General features: G+C 38.5%; 1 protein-coding gene across 1 annotated transcript; it reads left to right on the forward strand.

Annotated features, from left to right (window-relative positions):
* The first annotated feature begins 1,300 nt into the window (after positions 1–1,300).
* SLC16A4 (solute carrier family 16 member 4) lies at positions 1,301–22,765 on the forward strand. Its single transcript, XM_011367483.2, has 8 exons — positions 1,301–1,610; positions 7,348–7,480; positions 8,220–8,363; positions 8,538–8,699; positions 10,004–10,522; positions 12,160–12,371; positions 13,479–13,572; positions 21,720–22,765. Exons 1-8 carry the CDS (start codon positions 1,524–1,526, stop codon positions 21,875–21,877), a joined length of 1,509 nt encoding a protein of 502 aa, XP_011365785.1. The 5' UTR covers positions 1,301–1,523; the 3' UTR covers positions 21,878–22,765.
* The last annotated feature ends 182 nt before the right edge of the window (positions 22,766–22,947 follow it).

Raw genomic sequence — 22,947 nt, forward strand, 5'->3', positions numbered from 1 at the left:
TTTTGAGCCTACCAGTGAAAAACTCTTACCTTTCAAGTCAGGGTGGGTGGAGGAAGGGCCCAGGATGATGTCAAATCACAGCCTTTCCCCTCCTCAGGAAGTAAAGTCCACTGGCCCGAGAGCCTAAACTGGCTCTGACTTTCTGGGTCCTTACAATGCTCGCTTGTTTTCACAGTGCAGAGGAATGAACTGCTTTAAAAAAACAGTGATATTCTAGAAAATTGTATAGTTTAGTTTTCTTTCCGGAGTGCTTGCTTCATCTGTGGAGGGATTCCTTTGCTGACCACCACGTCAAAGGTAAGATGAAAACAGGGCTGTGTCAGGGTTGGTTTTCTATAACATTCGGAATGACCGGCTTCTCTCCCAGCCCAGCCAGCTCCCCAGATGGCCATTCCACATGCCCTGCCCGCAGTCTCCTTTCCAGGAAAGAAACAGCCTGCCTGTCAACCTGACAGTGGGAAATAAAGAATGCTATACTCTTTCCTCAGAACATTTACATTTTCTTTTTTGCTCTTTCTCTTTATAAAATTTTTTTTTTTTTACTCAACCATTTATTTATAAGAGGTAGCACTCTGTGGTCTATCACACTTCGCTCCTGAATACTTTTTAGCACATTCTCCCACAGAACTACAAGACCACCAACACACCCGAGATCTAACTTTGTCTACCATACAGTCCATTTTCAAATTTCCCCTACTGACCACCTAAAGTCCTTTACAATTTTTTTTCAGGTCCAGGATCCATTCAAAGAACAGTTGTTCCATTCTGTTGTCATGTCTATTTTTAGTCCTTTAGAATATTATCATTTTAGCAAGTGCTTTGGAAAGGGAATTCCCAAACCCGAGGCTCCCCTTCCATTTTTTATTTCTCTAAGTCAAGAGCTCATCCAAAGGACCAGAGGGTGAGGCACGGCTTCCCCTGGGATTTGGCCTGCAGACCTGGGCAGAAGCCAGAGGCCACTCCACCATCAGAGGTCAGGCTTTGCAGTTAACTCCCTTGCAATTCCTGCCTAAAATAAAATGAGTGGTCATCCTAATGCCATTCAAACTGGTGATAGAAAATTTTCTGTAGTGGCTTTGAAGTCTCTCAAATCACAGCCTTGCATTAGCTCTTCTTACTTCTCCCATGGTTCTGTCTGGATTGTGATTGAAGAATAAACAGGGATAAAGGGACATTATAGCCACACAGACTTTGATGCGTAACTAAGGCCATACTTCAAGGGAATGGTCAAAGCCACGTGGACTTGCCAGGGGAAGTCAGGCAGTGGGCCTCCAGAAAAATCCCCAAAGATGGTAAAAGTCCTGCTCGCATTTTTAAGGTTGAGATCAGAGTCTATAAACAACTTTAGAAACAGGTGGAAATCATCTATTAAAGGGTGAGATAAAAATAAAAATTACAGTATAAGTGGTTTTAAACCATAGAGAAAAAGAAAGAAGTTTAGAAGTTTAGATCCGTTTCCTGTCAACTGAATCAACTATGTCTTGGATTCATCACAGGGATCTCCTGCATTTGGAGGAAGCATCATGCTGAAGAGGGACGGGAAGGCCCGGCCTTACACTAAAGCCCTGGATGGAGGTTGGGGATGGATGATTGTGTTTCATTTCTTCCTGGTAAGAATTTCCCTTTCCTACTGCCTGAAAGAGGGCACTCTGGAGAAAGGCTCCAAGCAGCCTAACAAGATCACTTATGAAATCCTCCACATTCTAATGGATAGGGGGCAGAGCAAGGCCAGAAACCACCAACAGCTGCTTAAGTCAGTGGCCCACAATGAGCCCATGAGAAAGTTAAAAACATCCACCTTGAGTGAAAGCAGCAGCATTCCCACCCTCTCTCCTCCTCTTCCCTGTCATCCCTCAAAAACAGAGAATGTTCCAGTTACATCAACAGCTCTGCCCTGGCTGCATGACAATCAGGCTCTGGGGACAATAATGGCTTTACCTGTCCCAGAAGCAGCCCCGGGAAGCACTGAGGAGCGCTTTGGGTGGCTTCTCCTCAGCTCAGCACGCAGGTCACACTGCTGGCAGCTACCTCCTTCACCAAAGGGGATAGGGACATTTCCTCTGTTCTTCCTGCTGCTCACTTCCCAACCCACCCCCACCAGCCACAACCGACACTAGAATTAGGCCCAATGGGTATTTTCCGTGTCTGGAAAGGGAAAGGATATGGATTCTGAAACGAGCCTGATTTTTTTCCCCTTCATCCATAAGCAACTGGATCAGGCGCTCTTTTTGTTTTGGGCACTCCATTTTTAAATGAACTTCTTTTCCTCATCCTCCCAGAAGCCCTTGGGGTTGTTGCTGGTGATCTGGATCGTTAGCGTGGTCATTCTAGAATACTGGTGAATCCTATCACGACTATTCCCTTAACTACCCTGCACTGACTGGCACTAGCTCTAATTCCTCCTGTGTCTCTAAATAAGTTGTGTTAACTCTGAGATGTGCTCACAAAGGCACCCTTTCCCTCCCTGCCCAGCCCTACAGTAAGCTCCCGGGACAATGCAGAAACATCATGCCTCCTCTCTAGGGAAAGAGAAGAGAAAGTAGGGACAGAGGTTCTCAACTGGACCTAGAAAGTACAAACTCTTAATCTGATAACTATTTGTTAAACATTAGCTTTATAACCAAAGAGTGCAGAACCTTTCTTCTCCCAGAAATGTTATTAGTAAGGAAGCTAAGGATGCCCTAAGTCTGAGAGCCCTTCCTGTGACGGGGCCACCCCACCAGATCACAGGCTGTGCAGTACTGGTGTTGGTGAGGATCTCTGGTCTTCAACTTTTCTTCCCAATAACCATCCTTACTTTTCCTACTTTATCCTCAGGATAGGAGTTACTTGACTAATTTAGTTGCTACTAAGAAAAACTGCCTAATAAGCAGATTAATAAACAACGTCCCACTTTTGGGGGTGTGATGCTGTTATAAAAGCACGAAAATATACTAGGTCCTCAAAATGTTAACAATTAACTCAGGCTAATCACCTGCAGTCACAATGTGGACACTTAGATGGCAATGCTTTTAGTGTCTGCATGAATTACAAGTATACTTTTCTAGAATAGATGAGCTTCTGAAATGTGAGTGGAAAATCCAATAATGAGAAGTTCAATGGGAGTTCCCTACTTTTAAAAAGGACTCATTCTAAGTTGCCATACTTTATAACTATGTATTTGCATGATTATTTTCTGTATTTAGCCTGTCTCACTGGACTACACGTTCCAAGAGGGCAGGGACCATGTCTGTTTTCTCACTACTGTATTCTCACTACTGTAAGCTGAGACCCTAGTAAACAGCCTGGAACATTAATAAATAACTGTTGGTGGACGCATGAATGGTTGGATGAACTAACTGATGGAAATAATCCAGGTGAGAAAACAGTAAGGCCTTAAAGTGAGGCAGTAGCAATGGGGATGGACAGAATGCAGATCTGAGTGATACTGAGAAAGTAGAACTGTACGACCTGGGGACTAACGAGTTCAGAGAGACAGACGGAGTCCAGGGTTGTTGGCTTGGGCGACTTGGAGGATGGTGTGTGCCATTCACTGAGCTGGGAGTACAGAACGAAGGGGAGAAAATCTGTGAACGGCTTGGATGGTTTAATTTTGGACACCAAGTCTAAGGGACCTGTGGGATAATCAACGTGTCCAGCATAGCCTACGTACACCTGGAGTACAGGATCTGCATCCTAAAATTTGTGAGTCATCAGCTTACTGGTGGTTTGAACTATGGGGCAGGGTGGGTAAAATCGCTAGGGAGAGGAAGAACAGCAACTAGGACAGCACCCTGGGGAAACTGATCTCTGGGGGTTGGGGGAGTAGCCTGCAGAGGAAACTGAGCAGTCAGAGAGGCAGCAATCCAGAAATGCAGCGTCATCACAAAAGCAGATCCAGGCGGAGAAGTGATGAGCAGTATTAAGTCAGAGATCACAGAGATGGCAATGGGCTATTAGTTTAGCAACAGATAAGTGTGTGATAACCTTGATAAGAGCCAGTACAGTGGAGTGCTGGCATGAGAGAAAGTCATGAAAACCTAGTTATCCCTTAGTTTGTCTGTGAAGGTCAAAAAGTTAGGATGATACTAGAGAGGGACATAGGGTAGAAGGAAATTGTTATTAAACAATTTCTGACAATACCTGATGCTCTGTATTTAAAAGGGAAAAGGTAATTTTTTTTTTTTTAAGTAGCTAGGTTGGTAGAGCAGAGGACTATAATGGAAGGTCCCAGGCATCCTTAGGTCGCTGGTTCGAATCCGGCTCAAAGGAACTTGCCTTTTGAGTCTTTTTTTCAACCCCACCTTAAAAAACATCCATCTCAGTCCTATATATCCTCGACTGGCATCTATTTAAGACCCTCCGCATTGTGCAGCGAATCCGTTCTTTAATCATTATTCTCCGTAACCACGACTGCTATGCGCGACCAGACTTCAGCCCCATGGTGCGCACAGAGCCGGCGCCGCAGACAAGTCCGGAGCCCGAACCGGACAGGGCGCATCCTGGAGGATCCAGGATGATCCAGCTCCCTTTCCCAAGACAATATTCTAATTAGAATGATCTGGGTGTGGAAGTTCTTGCGGGGGCGGGCAGGGGAAGAAGGCATGCTCTTAAAGATAAAAAAGAATTGAGGGGGCTGGATCAGACACGAGATTTTCTAGGGAATTTTATTTTGGGGTGAGCCCATTTACTAATGTCTGATGTGGACTATGGGACAGGACTGAAACCCAACTATCTTGGTCCGAAAGCATGGGATGAAATATAGATTTATCTAGTCTGCTTAGTTAGCTAAGGGACAATCCAGACCTTGAGAAAAAAGATTAATATCTTTGAGTCAAAATAGGAACAAAATTGGAAGTTTACAAGCTAAGGGAGGGAGGCAGGGTAGATGCAAAGGCTGTTCTTGCTTCCTGATACCTAGTGGGAGACAAAGACTCAGTTATTAGAGACAAGTCATATCCACTCACTGATGCTATGCCCAGACATCAAAGACAAACCAGAAAGGACAGGTTCTGAACTGGGGCTAGCCAAATTCAGATTGTAGAGGTCAGAAGCATCCTGCAGATGCCAGCACAGAACCCATGTCCACAGAAAAAAAGGAAGGATATTTTCCAGAATGATGCTTCATTGTAGTGTGCCTTGCTCATGAGAGGGCACGATCATCACTCTGTATTTTGAACTGAGAAAAACAAGTCTGGGCTGCTCAAGGTTTGTGCAAGTTCTCTGTTCTCATTTCCTGACAGATGCACCTTTGGGGAACAATCTGATTACATTCTGAATATGGGGCTTATAAAGTATCTTCTTCGCTTTTGAATATATAGCCCTGGTGTTCATAGCACTGTTCATTCTAAATAATGAAAAATTTGTAGTTTCTATCAAGTCAGAATGGGAAAAATATAATACGGGACCTTCTCCTCGCCACGCCCAACTTTTGCAACCTCAGAGCACCACCGATTCATAGTCCCTTACTCCAGACAAGAAACAATACTAGTCTGAAATAAGAGTCTAGCGATGGAGATGGGGAAGGTCTTGATTATTCAGCAGGTGAGGGCTAAAGGAATGAAGTGCTGAAGAGGAGGCAGGTCTCTGATGCGGGTGAGTGAGTGGACGGCAGCCATCAAGAGAGAAATGAAAAGGAAGAGCAGGCATGGGATAAGGGAAAGAGGAGTTTAGCTTTGGATGAATTGATCTGAGTAGATATAACAGACAATTATATCAATGAATATGAAGCTCTTAAGAAGAATGGTTACACAAGATAATAAAATCATAGGTAATAGTTTGACTATTAAGCGCTAAGTAGATGGTCCCCAAATTAGGATGGTTTGACTTATTTTTCAACTTTTCAGTGGTGCCAAAGCGATATGCATTATAAATTACATGAGATATTCAATGCTTTATAATAAGATAGTCTTTGTGTTAGATGATTTTCCAACTGTAGGCTAATGTGAAGTGTTTTGAGCACATTTAAGGTAGGCTAGGCTAAGCTGTGATGTTTAGTAGATGTATTAAACCCATTTTTGACTTAGGATATTTTCAACTTATGATGGGTTTATCAGGATATAAGCCCATTGTAAGTCAAGGAACATCTGCATTAAGTACTTCACCAGAACTTCCTTAATCTTCAGTCTTACAAGCCAGGTAACACTTACTTCATCTCCACTTAAGGAAAGAGGAAGCTTAACTTACGTGAAGTAGTTTGCCCACCATCACGCCCCTAGTATGAAGCAGAGCCAGGATTCAGGCCAAGGAGGCTGACTACACAGAACAACACTCGTACCACATCATGAATGTGCGGGTGGCAATTAAGACCTCGAGAATGAATGTCAATGGAACCGATATAAAGTGAGATGAAAGCAGAACCACAGGGGGAAAACACTTACTAGGTAGACAGAGAAAGTGGAATCAGTGAAAGGGAAGCCAGGGTCTGTCATTCTTAGGCAAAGAGAAGAGTGGCCTTGAAAAACCAAGGCCACTGAATAAAGGAAAGGGGAAGCTAGGAAGCCCCTGGAGACACAGTGAGTACACCTAGCTCCTGGGCTTTGAGTGACTGTAGAACCTGGTCAGGTGGCTTACCTTCCTGCTCCTCCCTCCTGACTCTTGCTCTTCACTGCCTCAGGTTGATCCGAATTCCAAGAAACAGATGTTAGCACTCCACAGAAATAAAACCTGTCCTGAAAGGAGCGCTCCTCCTAGTGGAGAAGCGGAGGGTGGAGCAGGCAAGGAGGGTTAGTTGGGACAAAAGGAAAGACGGAACATGACCCAACCATAGGTAACCCGCTTTATTGACCCTTGTTGTCTGTCCAGGCATGAATTAGTAGTGCTCCTTTTTTTGTTTCAACTTGGATAAATTACAGGGTCACCCTATCTACACATCAAGTGAGGAAGGGCACTCAGCTCAAGAGCGATTAAAGCAAATCTGACCTGAGAACTGATAGGAACAATACAGTATCTTTTGGAGCAATGGGCTTTTCTCACAAAAATAACTGGACGTAGCTGCCTTTAACAGATGCCACCGTGATAGGACAGCATAGTGCTGACTGGAGTCAGCCTATCTGGGTTCAAATCTCGGCTCCAGCACCTCCATTCTGAGCAACTTTTAATCTCTCTAAACCTCATTTTCTTGCTCTCTAGTACAATACTGACTCTTCTATTCCATAGCCTTGGAATGATTAAATGAGGCGCTTTCATGTAAAGTACGTAGAGAAGCTCTTAGGAGATGACCACCCCGTAAAATATTAAATGTGAGGAAATGCTAAAAGAACTGGTAAATAGTGGAGAGCGGGGGAATCCTAACTTTGAGCAGCTGTAACCTCTCTGTAACGGCTCACGCACCACCTGACTTGGACTCTTTGGTCTGCTTTGATTTAGGTAAATGTGTTTGTGGTGGGGATGATCAAGACTTCTGCAATTTTCTTTGTGGTTTTTCAAGAAGAATTTGAAAGCACCTCAGAGCAAACTGGTTGGATTGGATCCATCATGTCATCTCTTAGTATTGCAGCAGGTATGAAGCCAAAAATAAGTTTGGTGTCCAAGGAGAAGGACCACAAAGGGCAATTCCAAGAAGACTCATCTGTCATTCAAGACTGAAATGTTGCTAAAACTCAGGTTTTTTCATTAATATATAAAGCTGAGAAAAGGACTTGCAGTGTTTAGCCTTCACTTGACTTGGTAAAACTGGGAAATTTAAGAGCTCAAACAAAGGAAGTTGAAGAATCCAACTATTTAATTCCACATTCAAATTCTTCATGCCTGCTTTCTTTTGACAGTGCCTTAGCATAGGTTCTATGAGCCAGTCTGTCTCTCAACTGGGAAGTCCGACCATGAAGTTCTGATCTCATCATCTAAACATACACAAAGTAGAGAACCAATTCTTCTTCTTTTAGTTCTATTCGGAGCTACAGTGTGGAGGAGGAATAGATTAATCATCAAACTTTGTTCTAGTCATAGGTTACTAGATGCAATCTCATTTTGTGAGATGCAATTTCAATGCATTTTCAATAAGCTTCCCCTCCAAACCAACTTATTTACGATCCTCTTTTCCTTAAAAACAATAACAACTCTTCCAAAAAGCAAAATAGTGTGGGGCTGGGAATATTAAGAAACCCAATACAGACATCTTTTTGAATACGCAATACTCCAAAGTAGAGTTTTCCTTCAGATGCTCGTTTAAATTCCACATCAGAAGAGAAGGGATGCCAGAGCACACTCACCTAGGACTACACTTTCTTTCTTTTCCCAAGGTCCTCTGGTTGCCATTATCGCCGATACATATGGAGACAAAACTGTTTCCATTCTTGGAGCTTTTCTTATAAGTGGTGGATTTCTGATCAGCAGTCAGGCTACAAGCATTCCATTTCTTTGTGTGACAATAGGAGTTTTACCTGGTGAGTTCACTGTAAAAGTAAGACTTTAAAAGGGGAAACTAGGAACCTTCCCTCTTACTGTCCATGGGTTTTATTATTTCGATGCCTAGTTTTATTATTTTGGGTCCAGGAGAATACCTGGTCTGGTACTAAGGCAGTTCACGTAAGTGATTCCAACCTATTGTTTCTTTTTAGGTTTGGGTTCCGCTTTCTTGTACCAAGTAGCTGCGGTGTTAATTAGCAAATACTTCAAAAAACGATTAGCACTTTGTACAGCTATTGCCCGTTCAGGGATGGGACTGACATTCCTGTTAGCACCTTTTACAAAATTCCTGATAGACCAATATGACTGGACAGGTGAGTCATTCTGTTTCTGACCTATCAACTCTGCAAGACTTCATGTTTGCTTTTCTGTCTTTGATGAGTGAAAGTAGAAGACTTTTGAAGCCAGAGTAGAAATGAGCATGACTTCTAAAGGAAACATGCTCCTCTTCCTTAGAGAGTACATGGCAGCAGAGATCTTAAACTACTTGCAGGCTCTGCCAGCCACGTGAGCAGCTCGAGTTCACCACGGGGTTACTGTCCGAGGGGACAGAATACAGTGCATGGCTGGGAAACACCCTGTGAGGAAAGTGATACTACGGGGGAGACAAGGACTTCCCTCCTCTCCTTCTACCACCAAAGCTCTCTCTTTTCAAATTTTCCCTTTAAGAAAAAAATTTGCATTAAAAAATCCCTCCTCCATCAGACTAAAATAGACAAGAAAAAAATGGGTAGAATGAGGACTATGTCCCTTAATACTTAATCTTTTACATGCTGTCAACTATAAATTTTCACAAATGAATGACAATCATTCTCTCCACAATTTCTTTGAGCCTGAGATAAAACATTTGGATTAAAATAATCAAATTCCTGGAAAAATATCACATGCACAAATATATATGAATATATATAAGAACCCATTTCTATCTACAGAGCAGTTTTATTGAAACTTTCTTTTCCTAAGGAAAAAACTACCAGGAGCCGCATGCTGAAGAGGTCCAGCTGACAAATCCATAAGAGATAGCAAGAACCTACAGCTAATTCTTTCTCTAGAAGCACCAAACACAAGTCACCACTTTGGTCTGGCCATGCTGAAATTAAGCAACTACTCAGCTTCAAAGGCAAAACTGGCATGTCTTCTTTCATGAAAATTAAAAATGTCGAGACAAAAGGCTGTCCCCTCCTCAAAGACAGTGTCCAAATGATTCCTATCGTCAAATTCTATATTTCCTATACCTAAATCTATATCCTCACTTCAAGATACTTAAAATTCCCTATTTAAAACACAATGTAATTTTCTAGCATTTGAAATATCCCCTCCCACCTAAAGACCCTTATTCTTTTTTTACTTTAGCACAAATAACACTTCTCCTTCCATGCTATCTATTGTTTTTTGTTTTTGTTTTTGTTTATCTCCAAAGGACACCGTTTTCACAACGATACATCAGCACATACAGCTAACACTTAAGTCATCAGATTTAAATACTTTTAAATTCTGGGACAAAGGAAGTATTACACTATGACTATTTAGTGGCGGGGTTCATCTGAGCCTGAGAACACAGAGTATTGTGAAATGAGACAGGTAATTTTTAACAACTTTTCAATTTCTTTCTATTTAGGTGCCCTTATAATTCTTGGAGCTATCATACTGAATTTGGTACCTACTAGTATGCTCTTAAGACCCATCCATATCACAAGCAACAGCAATTCTGATATTAAAGATGAAGGTAGCAGTTCATCTGCAAGTGGTCCAGAGGCAGAGTGCGGGGCAGAAACATCACACTGCAACAAGCCACAGGAGTCTACCATCAGGGACTATACTATACAGAAGCCTGGACAACCCAGTGCAAGTTTAACTGACTCACAAAATCAAAACAAAGAGTTCAACGACGGGCCAGACAGGAAAAGATTGCTCCTAACAACTAATGAACAAAGTTTTGAGAAAAAGGCTGTTTTGTGCAGCTGTAAACAGTATCTCTCTTTTATCTCTCTTCTCAAGAATCCTTTCTTCTGCATATTTACCTGGTCTTTACTCTTTAGTCGATTGGCATATTTGGTCACTAACCTTCACCTAGTAGCCATAGCCAAAACACTGGGAATTGACATGATGGACGCCTCCTACCTCCTTTCTATAGCTGGTAAGAAAGCCTACTTCAACCTCAAACGAACAAAAAGGTCTTAGTAATTTTTCAAATGTGTCTATCTGTATTTTTAAAAGCTGGTACTCAGTGGCAACAGCCACTCCAGGAAGCAAAAGAAATCCTAGGAAGATAGCATAGTGCAGGGGTTGAAAGGATTTGTTCTAGAGCTAGACTTCCCAGATTCAAGTTTTTGCTCTGTATTTCCTAGCTATACAAACTTGGGCAAATAACTTGCCTCTCTATCCCTCAATTTCCTCATCTATAACATAATACTAGTACCTATCCTCATAAGGTTATCGGGATTCAACAAGTAATACATGTAAAGTTTGAGATAGTACCTGGCCCATTCTAAGCATTTAATAATGTTCTATAAAAATCTGTAGCTAAGGATTTTTCCCCTTGAAGTAATATAACATAGATAAATATACCTCTTAAGGCTGGTCACTAACAGATTGGCTGATATTTAAAATAAATTAGAATACAAGTTAAAAATAAAAACGATCATTTTAGTTGAGTATAAAAATGTATGAAAACAAGATGCTTGATCCAGAACAGATTCTCAACTGACAAAAGAGGGATTCTAAAAAAAAATGAAAAGGGATGAAATGGAATTGGTTCGCTCTAATTATCTGGAAATTCTCAGCATCCCAAACCCTTACAAAGGTTATTATGACCGCACCTGTTTCCAACTGTAAAGGTACTCAGCTTCAGTCAAATAAAGCTTGTGTATACATACACAACAAATACATAGCTAAACTGATTTTCACTAAAATGTCTGGTAGTATCAATTTAGATCAGATTAGAGCTATAAAATGGAACCAAAGAATATAACATAAAGACTCAATGTATATCCTAGGAAATAACTAAAAATATAGAAATGGTAGTATGCACTTTTTATTTCTTCGTGTGTGGAGCAATTTGTTTTATGTTTGAACCACAGAAAAAATATGAAGTATAAAACAACTGTACCTGAAAATCTCTCAGAATTTAACTGCTACATTACCTTATAACAGGATAAAGGATATTTTGTTATTATGTGGTTCTTAGATTTTTATTCCAATTATACCACAGTTTCTAAATATGATCTATTTCTAAACTTCCTATATATTTTCAATTTAAGTATAATAACCTCTTGGAGGGCTCAATTATTAAAACCTCATGTACAATTTTAAGAAGTTCCAACATCTACTTTTTTTCAATAAGACTATTATTTGTACTCCAATCATCCACCAAGACTTCCCCAGGACACTGACCTAAAGGTCTACTAGTCTTTAAAAATCTTACTTCCTCACCTGCGGACTTCTTTGAGGAAGGCCTCCTGAGCCCAGGGGCCTCTGTAACCAGGGATTCCCAGTTCCATGGTATGAACTTTCCAAACACAAGAAAAAGCACCCGATGGGTCTTCTGCCCAACCCTGCAGGAGTCTTTCTGGTATTTTGTTAGGTGTGTTTGGAATACCTAAGTAATTGACAGAATCTACTGATAGACAAATGAAACCATTTTTTTTCTCATATGTCCTAGCCTCAAGATAAAGTCACATTACTTAGGAAAAGATGCCTTAGGCATTTACATTTTTCAACGGAGCTAGAAAATTGGAATTAGGATTTCATAAGACCTTTTCGAAATTGTTCCAGGTATCACTGAGTCAGTCAGTCAAATTATCTTTGGATGGATTGCTGATCGAAACTGGATCAGAAAGTATCATTACTACAAGTCTTACCTGATCGGCTGCTGCATCACTAACCTGTTTGCTCCTTTAGCCACCACATTTCCACTACTCATGACCTATACCATCTTCTCTGCCATTTTCTCTGGTGGTCACCTGGCACTGATAATGCCTGTACTGGTGAGTAGACACACTTATTAACATTGTTAAACCAGTTAGGACAAGCAAGTATTGAAAATAATCTCCCCCAAACAGAACAGTATTTTGTTATTAACTTTATAATTAAAAATATCATCCGTAAGGCCTCAGAAACCCTGCAGCTATATCCCATCCAGTTATTCATCTCACTTTGGGGGGAGGGATGATGAGAGGGCTACCACATGGAACAGGAAAGAAACGAAAGCAAAAAAGGGACTGATAATATTTGGTTTTGCTTATCAGTCTCCCAGAAGGTTAGGTTTTTGTTCACTTCTTTCCTCCAGCTTCAGAAATTTCTTTGGCTCCTTCTAAGATGCAATATTGAACAGTTCTCCCATGAGAAAAAGGAGCTTCTTGACCAGTGTGGCTTCTCTTGTTGAGAGTTCTGTTTGGGACATTGTTTTTTTTAACTCTTCTCCATTTTTACCCCAAATTGACTTAGAGTCCTGTACCCAGATGGGATGGAAACACTTATACAAATACTTCTGGGCTCTTCTCGGAACCCCAGGGGTTCTTCTTGGAACTAGATCTCCAATATGTTGGAACGGAATCCCTGGGAAAGTTCTGGCCTTGATATCAATTGTTAGCATAAATGCCACAGGATATCATATGAGGCTTAGGCAAAAGCCAAACTTTCTAAAGCTGAAATCAACTCTTTGTGTTATCTGATTTTTTACAAACCAATGGTTGGTACCCAGCCATGCCCAGATTCAAGAATACCACTATACCACTGTAGGCTCAGATTGTAAATACCATTTCCTAATAGAGAAGAGCAGTGAGGTTGGGGCGGGGGGGCGGGCGGGGGCGGGAGGGGTGGGGGCAGTTGGTGAAGACCCCTGAACACCCAAGGCTAAAAAAGAAACAAACACCAATGTTCTTTACTGACAAAGTGAAAACACTGCCTGCCAAGTGAAAAACTTGTTCTCTGTTTGCCTCAGCTCTTTCACAATATCAGGGCAAAAGGTCATCCAAATTACCTCAGAAGTCAACTGTTCACAGCTTCAGATGACATAAACATTATTTGTCCCTTTGTAGCTCTTACTGAATTTCATCTTCAATTTGGCTAACACTGAATTCTAATCTCTACAGGTTGATCTGAGTGAGGAGTCTGTAACACACAGGTTTTATGGACTCGCCTTTTTCTTTGCTGGTATAGCTATCCTTCCTGGACCACCTATAGCAGGTAAGAGCTTAGGCACATTCTGAGCAAATGAAAGAAAATGCTGATCCATGATTAATAGTGACATGTAATGACAATATCAGGTTAAAAGAAAGTGATGATATCTCTGCTGCTCCTATACCAACTGTCATACTCCATCCCCAGTCCAGGAGAATCTGAGGGCTAATTCAACAGATGTGCGCTAAGCAGATTTTTATATCCTCTTCGGTGTCTTGGAGCAGGGATTGTATGTAAGTCTACTTGTCTGAGGAGACAATCCAGTTTCATCAGAGTCTTAAAAGACCTATGATGCTTAAAAAAGAAAAAAAAAAAAAGAACCACTACCATCTTTTATCTAAACAGGAGTCCCTTTTATAGAGCTTAAAAGCTGCGAGCCTGACCCCATTGCTCTTCAGATGTGCCATGTGGCTTTCCTGGGCTTCTCAACATCTCTTACTTTCAAAGAGAGATGCAGGCCCTTCATATTCTATCGTACCAAAGGTAGGAAGATATTTGGCTTATAGGCCAGGATCTCTGTGGAGAGGATATATGGTGAACATTAAATACAAGTAGAGCAGAATTGTGGGGAACCCTGATTACTTAAGTTAGCTTTAAGACTGAAGTGTTGTTTTACACTATTTACCTAACTGGACATTTTATGCTTGCTGAACATTTAATCCGAGGCTATTAAAAGACAGACTACTCACACAGAAATATTTCTAGGGAACAGACTGAACTTCAGAATCTTTCACACTATAGTTCTCAATGCATCTGAGTGTACAAATTACTACAGCATTTCCCATCACCCACAGAAAGGGATTCTACCTAAAACTTACTCTTGTCGCCTGTAGTCCCAAAGTGAGACAGAAAAAGAATCTGACCTTGACTATCATTTTCTTTAAAAACTAGGTTTGTACCTCTATAGAGACTTAAGACTTAGAAAAGGCAAATATCAAAAGAAAAAGTATAAAAACCTAATAACAAAGATTATTGCTAGAAGGGAAAAAATGCGCCACTCTCTGAGGTTTAGTTTACGTGTACCTATTCTATAGGAAATATTTATACAAATACGCAACCAACTCCTTATTTGCATGTATGAACACATCTCTTCTCATGTTGTCTAACTTGGCCTACACTTCATACCTGGAGAGCAGTCTAGAATTTTAAAGTCAAGCCAGAATTGTTATATAGAAACCAGTAAAAGGAGACCAAACACCAGAGGTGCCTAGTCAGTGAGACACAGAAAAGAACTCAAATACAGTTTGCTGATGCATTTTTCCAGTCTTAATCCTTCTTCACTGGCTGTCCAATGACACTCTAGAACTCTTCAAGTCTATTAAGCCAAAAGTATAGGAGGTAACAAATACCAGTGCACAGAATATCTTATTCAAAGGATAAAGGCAAGAAACAAAACTATAACATGTTTAGAGATTGTATGTTCTATTTTTTAGTATACATCTTAAAATAAAATAGTCAAAGAGTTTAGCATATGAAAAGACAAGGCCAAGTTTTGTGAAGCCCAATACCTGAAAGGGAAAAGCTGTCAATATGAGTGTGGGTCTTGAAATTAATTTGTTGGGCCATAATCTTTTTATTTTATTTTTTAATGAAAAAGGATAGACTACAACAGAGCAGATTAGAAAACAGAGTGCATCATTTTATTGTGAAACTTTTATTTCACACATACATATCTATGTAATATAAATATGTGATATAAAGTACATTTCTTACTGTGAGTCGAAAAATTTTTACATACTTTGAATTACCCAAAGTCCACAATACCCTGGCACTTTATGTGAGAATAAAGAGTGCTCATGATAGAATTTTTACCTGCTAATTCTGAGAATATTATTTAGGCAATAATAAATTTTATTTAAGGTCTACAAAAAAGTCAAAGGAAGTGATAAGGCTATTGCTGAAAGCTTATGTATAGATTTTTAGTCTGGGAGTTGCTCACAGTATCTTAAACAAGATTATGATAATTAATATATAATTCAGTTAAATTTCCTTCTCTGCACTCTATACCATGATCTCTCACTGACTGCAATGCTGTGCTGAGCATTCTATTGAGGCATCTGGCATGTAAGCTCTTGCTCCTGTAAGTCATTCCTCCGCTAATGACGAAGAGGACTTTACAAAGGCCATTAGATCTGTTCCTAACTTGACTCTAGCAGCAACTACCAAAGAACTTCAAAAACGCTGATAAACAGATTCACTTAGTTCTCTACAGGAATGGGCAGTTACATGACTGTCTTTAGCTTTCAATCAAAAGGCTTACTGGTTACAAAATATTATATCCTCAACCAAACATATCTTCAAAACCATATGAGATTCTCATTTTTTACTTACCTGTTGGATCTGCTATTACTAAATTGCAAAAGTTGAAATTCCTATAAAAGATTACAGGCATTTAAAATTCGCAATCTAGCAAACAGTAAAACTTTTCAAAGTAATCCTCAGTCAAAACACTAGTTAAAAATGGTAACATCGATTACATGAACAGTATTTTTCTCCTTCCTGCATGGAAATGAAAAAGAAAAACAAGTTAGTCCTATACAGCATTATTTTAATAAAACAAGGAAAAGGAAAAAAAAGCATAGGAAAGCCATAGGAATCATAACTGAGTTTTTTAAAACTACTCTTTCTTTTAAAAAATGTAAATAGAGCATATGCACAGAAAATTTATATATATATATATATATATATAACTTTTGAAACCAAGACTGTGATTTAAAAAAATATAGTAGCAACAAAATTCTTTATCAGATCTTTGCTGAAAGTGACAGGAACTGAAACGGATAAAAGTTAAAAATTACCCCCCATGCCAACACATACCTCCTCCACAAGCTACCACTCTGCCTACTCTGTCCCACAGTCCCTCCTATTCCTTTCCAACACTCAGGGACAAATTCAATTTTAGTTAATAATATGGCCTGCTTCAGACTAGGTCACAGTTTTAGGGTTGCTCTAGGTTTCCTGACCCAGGGTGGTAAGTAGACCTAAGTATAGGCCAAATGTCATTGCTCACCAAAACCCAACTGCTATTTTTTGTTGGTAGATGGCATCCAGATCTACACTCTGGCACTAAGATAGAAACCTTGGAAGATTATGGAAAAATAAAAAGTATTGCTATTTTTAAAACCTTATTATATTTCCAGTAGACCCCTGTTAACAAAAGTAAACCTGCAGAAAGCAATATAAATATAATAGTGCCTTGAGCAAAAGGAAGCATAAAACCATACTCTCCAACATACAAGTCAGATGTAAGCTATTTATGGGAAATTCCTAATCTTATACCCAAAGGCGTTTGGCGTGTAAGCTCAGAACACTAGAGGCTGTTTCATTTAAAAAGGAAACCACCAATGGCCCAAATTAACTGCCTATAAAATAAATCTTAATGCAGTTCCCCTCTCCTTCATATACCCATTCTCAACTGATAAATGCATATAATACACTAATATATATTTAAACCAATCACAATTATCTTCTGAAAACTCCCTTAAAACACCATAAATATTTGATTATAACTCAGTATTCACTGAATAATTACCAAATCACTCACTGGCATAGCTCTCTGCTAGCTGCTACGTGGGACAGAGAGAAGACAAAAGACTGTCTCCTAATGTTCTTCAATAGCTTACTATGTCACAGCATAGCACTCACTCTGCTACGTACATTGCCAGGACTTAATACTAAGGACAACAGCCTAGAACCTCTAAAATTGAGAATTATTAGAATTTGCATTCCTCCTCCAATTCATTAATAGGAAATTTGGTTAAGCCACTTCCTGTCTCCATTTTCTTAACTTTAAATGAAGACATTCTGAGCTGTGATATAAGAATGACCTTAAAATATATTAAAGTTTCACTTAATCAAGTAGGTACTTCACAAGTAATTTTTTTCAACTCAAGGAAAGTCATTTCTAATGCCAAATAAACGATGTTGACTGTGTGCCAGCCTAAGTTAAAGTTAACTAATTCCTAAAGGAGAAGTACATTTCTCTCTTGCTATTATTTGTGGATGTCACACATCATCAAAAACACCACGGAGTGAAGCTGGCAATTTTGTTTTATAAAAAAAGACAGTGGCTAAAATGGAAATTCATCCATCTAAGCTTGTCTCTGTTCCATTAACACAGATGAGTTCACAGAAATGAGGATGAAAGGTTATTTCATATCTCTATTCTATCCTCTTCAGAATACAATATTAAACAAATATACCCTTGAGTCCTCACTCCATCTTATATCATGCCTTCTACAGTTTTATCAGTCATCTTGGCCTATCATTTGAGAATTTCTCTATGGCCTCAAATTTTATTTGGAAAACAAACAACTCAACCATTTGGTTTGCTATAAATCCCTTCTAGAGGTTGGGGTAAGTGGGGGACAAATGAGAAAGCAGAGTAAAGTTCTCTGTTCTCTATATCCAAAGGAATATATTATACTCGGAAGAAGCAAAGGAAAATAATATACATCATTTATTTATCCAGTGAATATTTTCCCCACAAATAACAATGCCTCACAGACTTTTACTTTGATTTGACATTTCAAGAATTAATGGATCTCTATAAAAACAATAAAAATAAATGCTAAATAGCTTTTTAGGGTGATTTAAAAAAGAAAATCAAGAGGTCCTTCCTTCGCAAATATATATTCCTTTGCAAGACCAAGGAATCAAGCTTCCAAATCCTAACACAGACCACAATTCTTTCAATAAAACTCACAGCACAGAGCCAATACTTAAAGCACTCCCAGTCAATCTTATTGCAAATTTCTATTATGGGGCCTTCAGAGAGTTCCTGTCTTAAAAGGCACTAAGATTTAAATTTGCTAAACAATGTTTCCCAAGATTTTTCCCAACATGGCACATATGGAATACATTTGTACAGCACACCTGAAGTAAAATGACATGGCTGGTAACAGCTAGCCAGTGGCTCCAGTAACCCCATGGATGAGTAAAGATCACTGTCTCTGTATACTTTGGAAGTCTCCACTCTGCTGCAGCCCATCAGCTGGTGCAACCAGCAAAACAACTTACAACAGTATTCTCAACCATTTATTTGAACTAGTGTCAACTTTGGAATTAAGGGCCTTCTGGGTATGTTTTAAGTTTTAATAAGATGACCAATAGTGAACTAAACAGTAGTAATCATAATAAAAAAGAATCATAGCTCAGCTCAAAAATCAAGTTCTGAGATATCGCAGGTATGAATACTTTTTAGACAGGATGTTAAACTAACTTTTAAACATGTATGGCTTAACTCATAAAATGATGTTAAATAGTCTTAAAATGTTGATATTTTAAAAATAAATTTAAAATCCTATATTATCAAATTTGAAAGATTATTCTAATCTCTTTTGTGTTGACTGTAAGAGAAGGTTTGCAAAACTATTGAAGGAAGCTGAGCCCTACCTTCTTTAGTTGTTTTAAATGATCACAGGAAAATTTTTAGACATTCCTGCCCAAAACACAATTAACATGCATTTCAGGTGTATCTGATGCAAGCAGTCTGGAGATACTGAGGACAGCTTATAGGGGACTGCAGCTTAAGAAGTCTGCACCTTGTTGGCTACATACAATAACACTCAGCATGGGGTGGACACTCAGATGCACGCACACTTTCCTGGATAACGGCTGGTACATAATCACAACTTTCTCTGCCATTCACCATGCTTTTGCTAGGACCACAAAGGAATCCAGTCTTTGAACGATCATCTATGTGTGTGTTTCCACTTAAAGTAGTTAGAAAACAATGGCTTTTGAACTATTAACAATTTCTTTTAAAAATATATACTTGGAAGTATTAAACTATTTAGGGTTGAAAGTGCATTTGCACACAGCTTTTTCATACTGTTACAAAAAAAGTATAGAGACTTGATAAAATTAGACCAAATATACAGTATTCTTTTACTTTCAGTGGTGGGGAAAAGCTAACTCTTCCAACCAAATACAGTAGATGTTTCAATATTAATAAAGTTCCAAATTTAACATACCTGTATAGCCACTTAAATCTAAGCTTGATTATGGCAGCTAATACTTTCATGAGACAAATCATAACAATCAATAATACAATATAGTCTTACATTTCACCTCGTATTTGCTATTATAAATAGAATCCTAAAACTAAATACTCAATTGCACATTAATATCCTACTGAATGGTAACTGGATCTTAGAATAAAAAAATAGTAATATCTCAAGTATCAAGTATAAATAAGAAAAAAGTATAAATAGGAGAAACAGACTTAAATTATTTCATTACATTTTGCATAGAAATACATGGAAACATTTCTAAAACAGCTGAGTGATTCTCTGCCCTGGTAAGACATATTAATTTTAACCTTTAATGTTTCAGAAACAACATTATGACTTTAAATGTGTGTATGTATGTGAAAAGAAAGGCTTATAAAAGCAGTTTTCTCTTAAACTGTTTTAGGCTCTCTGGGATTTATTAAAAACAACAATAACCCATTTTCACTATTTTTAGCTGCGCCCTCCTGACCTTTTAGTGGCATTATCTACCCTTGTGTCCAAGAATTTCTGGTCTTTTCCCAAAGCATTACTTCTAATACTCGTGTCATAATTCACAGGTTATGTATATACTGGTAAACTTGCTGTACTGGTAGGACTAAGGCAAGAATGACAAGGGATAAAAGGGAGTGCTGCTTTCCACACTCCCTTTCCAGAAATTTCTATAAGAGTTGAGAGATTGGGTCGTCTATTTCTTATCTATATAAAATCACAATTAACATAATACAAGGACTTGTCCTAATAGGTTTCACTCCACTCTTTTGCTTAACTCTAAGAAACATTTCATTCAGGTCACTGATCAAACAAGGAGTCAATAAGTAAAAAACCAACTTAAAGTCAGATAAATTTAAGAGGCTATAAAAATTCCATTCTCTCACTGCATTAAGAACAAGAAATATAAAGCTAATGAAACAACAAAAAAAATTCAGTCTTTATCAGAGCCATTAAGAGAACAAAGACAGGAGATAGACATACACAATCAGACACCCTCGCCCTAAAAAAAGGTATACTCTACTCTACACATCCAGTGAGAAATCATGTTCCAAGATATAAACGAAAATTAAAAGACACAATGTAAGCTCCATAAAAGCAGACATTTTCATTGATTTTGTTCATGGGTATACCCTTATTAGCCAGAACTGTGCTGGCATATAGCACCAAAATTTTTTGAATAAATGATGAGAATAACAGCTTTAATTTTTAAAGATTTTTTTTTAGAATTTTAAATATAAAAGCCATAATGTAAGTTTGCACCTACAAACATAATATGCATATAACGCTCTATCTTTACAATAATACTGAGACTGCCTTTTTCACAGGGCTGACTTTTCCAACAGCGTTTAAATACTGTTACCTTGCAAATATTCTTTGCCACACACACAGGGAAAAAAAAGCATTTCACTTAAAAGTTCTAGTATGTGCCATTAGCCAAATGATTTTCAGGACACCTACTCCCATTCTTGCTTTAAAAGAGCATTCTGATTTCAAGGCAAATTACAGTCATCATTTAACCCACTTAACAAAGTAGTCAATCCCTCTTCATATGCTCTCTCAGTATCCTGAACCTTCCCTTCATAGCCTTTATCGCTGTGTAATTTATATGGTTAATACCTAACTCCTCACTAAACTGTACAGTCTGCAAGAACAGGAACCATGTTTTGGTTCATTATTGTATCCTCAACCCCTAGCACACTGCTGGAAACCTAGTTAAGTTCTCAAATATTTGTTCACTGAAGGAAAAAAGAAAATTACTTCTCTCACTTTTTTCTTTGGAAAACAGCAGTAAATGCACAATTATTTTATTTGTAAGAACAGTGGCCTTCTAAGAATCATCATCAAATAAAGTTGTATGTGTCCCTAATTTTCTCCAACTTCCATTTAAGACTGGAGAAGAGTTCTGGGTCCACAATGACCTTTTTTCCCACAGAGTGTTAAGTCCCTAACTTAGGTGGAACTGACTTAACTTCATCAATAGAAAATAAGACAGGTAAGCAGCTTGACTAACATATTTTCTAAGAGGTCACAATACAGACTGGTAAGTACAGGAGGCTCCTTGCTTTGAGGGGCAGGCAGTTAGTTCATGGCTGAGAATGACTGATGGGAAGGTTTGCTTTGCTAACAGAAATCATTCCTTCCTTCCAGGCTGGTTACACGATTATACCCAGACATACGTGGGCTCCTTCTACTTCTCTAGCACGTGCTTTCTCCTCTCTTCTGTTTCCCTTTTCTTTATACCACTGGCTGAGAGATGGAAAAAGCAGAGGCTGACCAGAAGGAAAGAGGATTGCAATCAACTGTGAGCTTAACAAAACACAAGCTAAACTAATGAGTCATTGGAAATCAAAGAAAATCTAAAAGAATAAGTTTGGAAATAAAAGCTTGAAAGAAAAGTTTCCTCATTTGTAAAATGAGGTGAACCATATAGTTTTTAAGGTTTCTTTTGTTTAGCATTGTGAAGAATGTCTAGTAGTAAGAAAGGAGCAATTTAAATTAAGCTATTTGTTAGTATTTAATCAAATAGGTTAAAATTTTAATCAGTTGAAGCAGCTACCTTAAGTATTAAATGAAAATCAGAATGTACTGTATTAATTAACCAAACTCTCAAGTGCCATGGTAATTCAGTCAGTAAAACATGTTTAGAAAACCATTTTTCTTAATTTAAAGAAGTATTAAATATAGCTTCTGGTTGATGGAACTCTGGAGTCTGAATAAATATTAAAACCTTGTTTAGTGACTGGAATGTTACATATCACCCAAAGTTTATCTTTGCTTATTGATTAGAGGTAACCTATTATTTTGTTTCTTAAATATTCTATGATAAACATGTATTGCTATGTAATAAAAAATCAGAATTGCTCAGAAAAAAAATTATTTCAAGATGATTTGAATTTTTATTCCTGCCCATCCAAACAATATTACTTTTTCATTCATTTAATTATCTAAAATATTCAAGCTAAATATCTAGATGTGTCTTCAGAACTCTGCAAGTTTTATATGAAAGTTATACAGGTAGCTTTTAATGGGAGATCCTTAAACTAATGGATGTTTCTTGAGTATGGAATAATTATGTTAATTTCACTTAGACTAAGCAATTACATGTTAATAGAGAGCCCTTTGTTATTTGGTGATTTTAAGAAGGAAAAAACCTAGAGTTCTCTGCAACACCAACCTCCTTTGGCACCTCCTTCAGAATGCTCCTTCAAGCTATTATTATTATTAATCTTTCCATCCTCTCTGCTTTAAAATAGCTATTCCCTCTAGAGAACAATCCTAAAATGAAAGCCTGGTTTTAGCTCCAAAATGCCATACTGTCTACTCTCTACATATACCTTTGTGCAAGCTTTGCTACCAAATACCATCCTAAAGACTT

Source organism: Pteropus vampyrus, unplaced genomic scaffold, assembly GCF_000151845.1.
Source record: "Pteropus vampyrus isolate Shadow unplaced genomic scaffold, Pvam_2.0 Scaffold6, whole genome shotgun sequence".
NCBI lineage: Eukaryota > Metazoa > Chordata > Mammalia > Chiroptera > Pteropodidae > Pteropus > Pteropus vampyrus.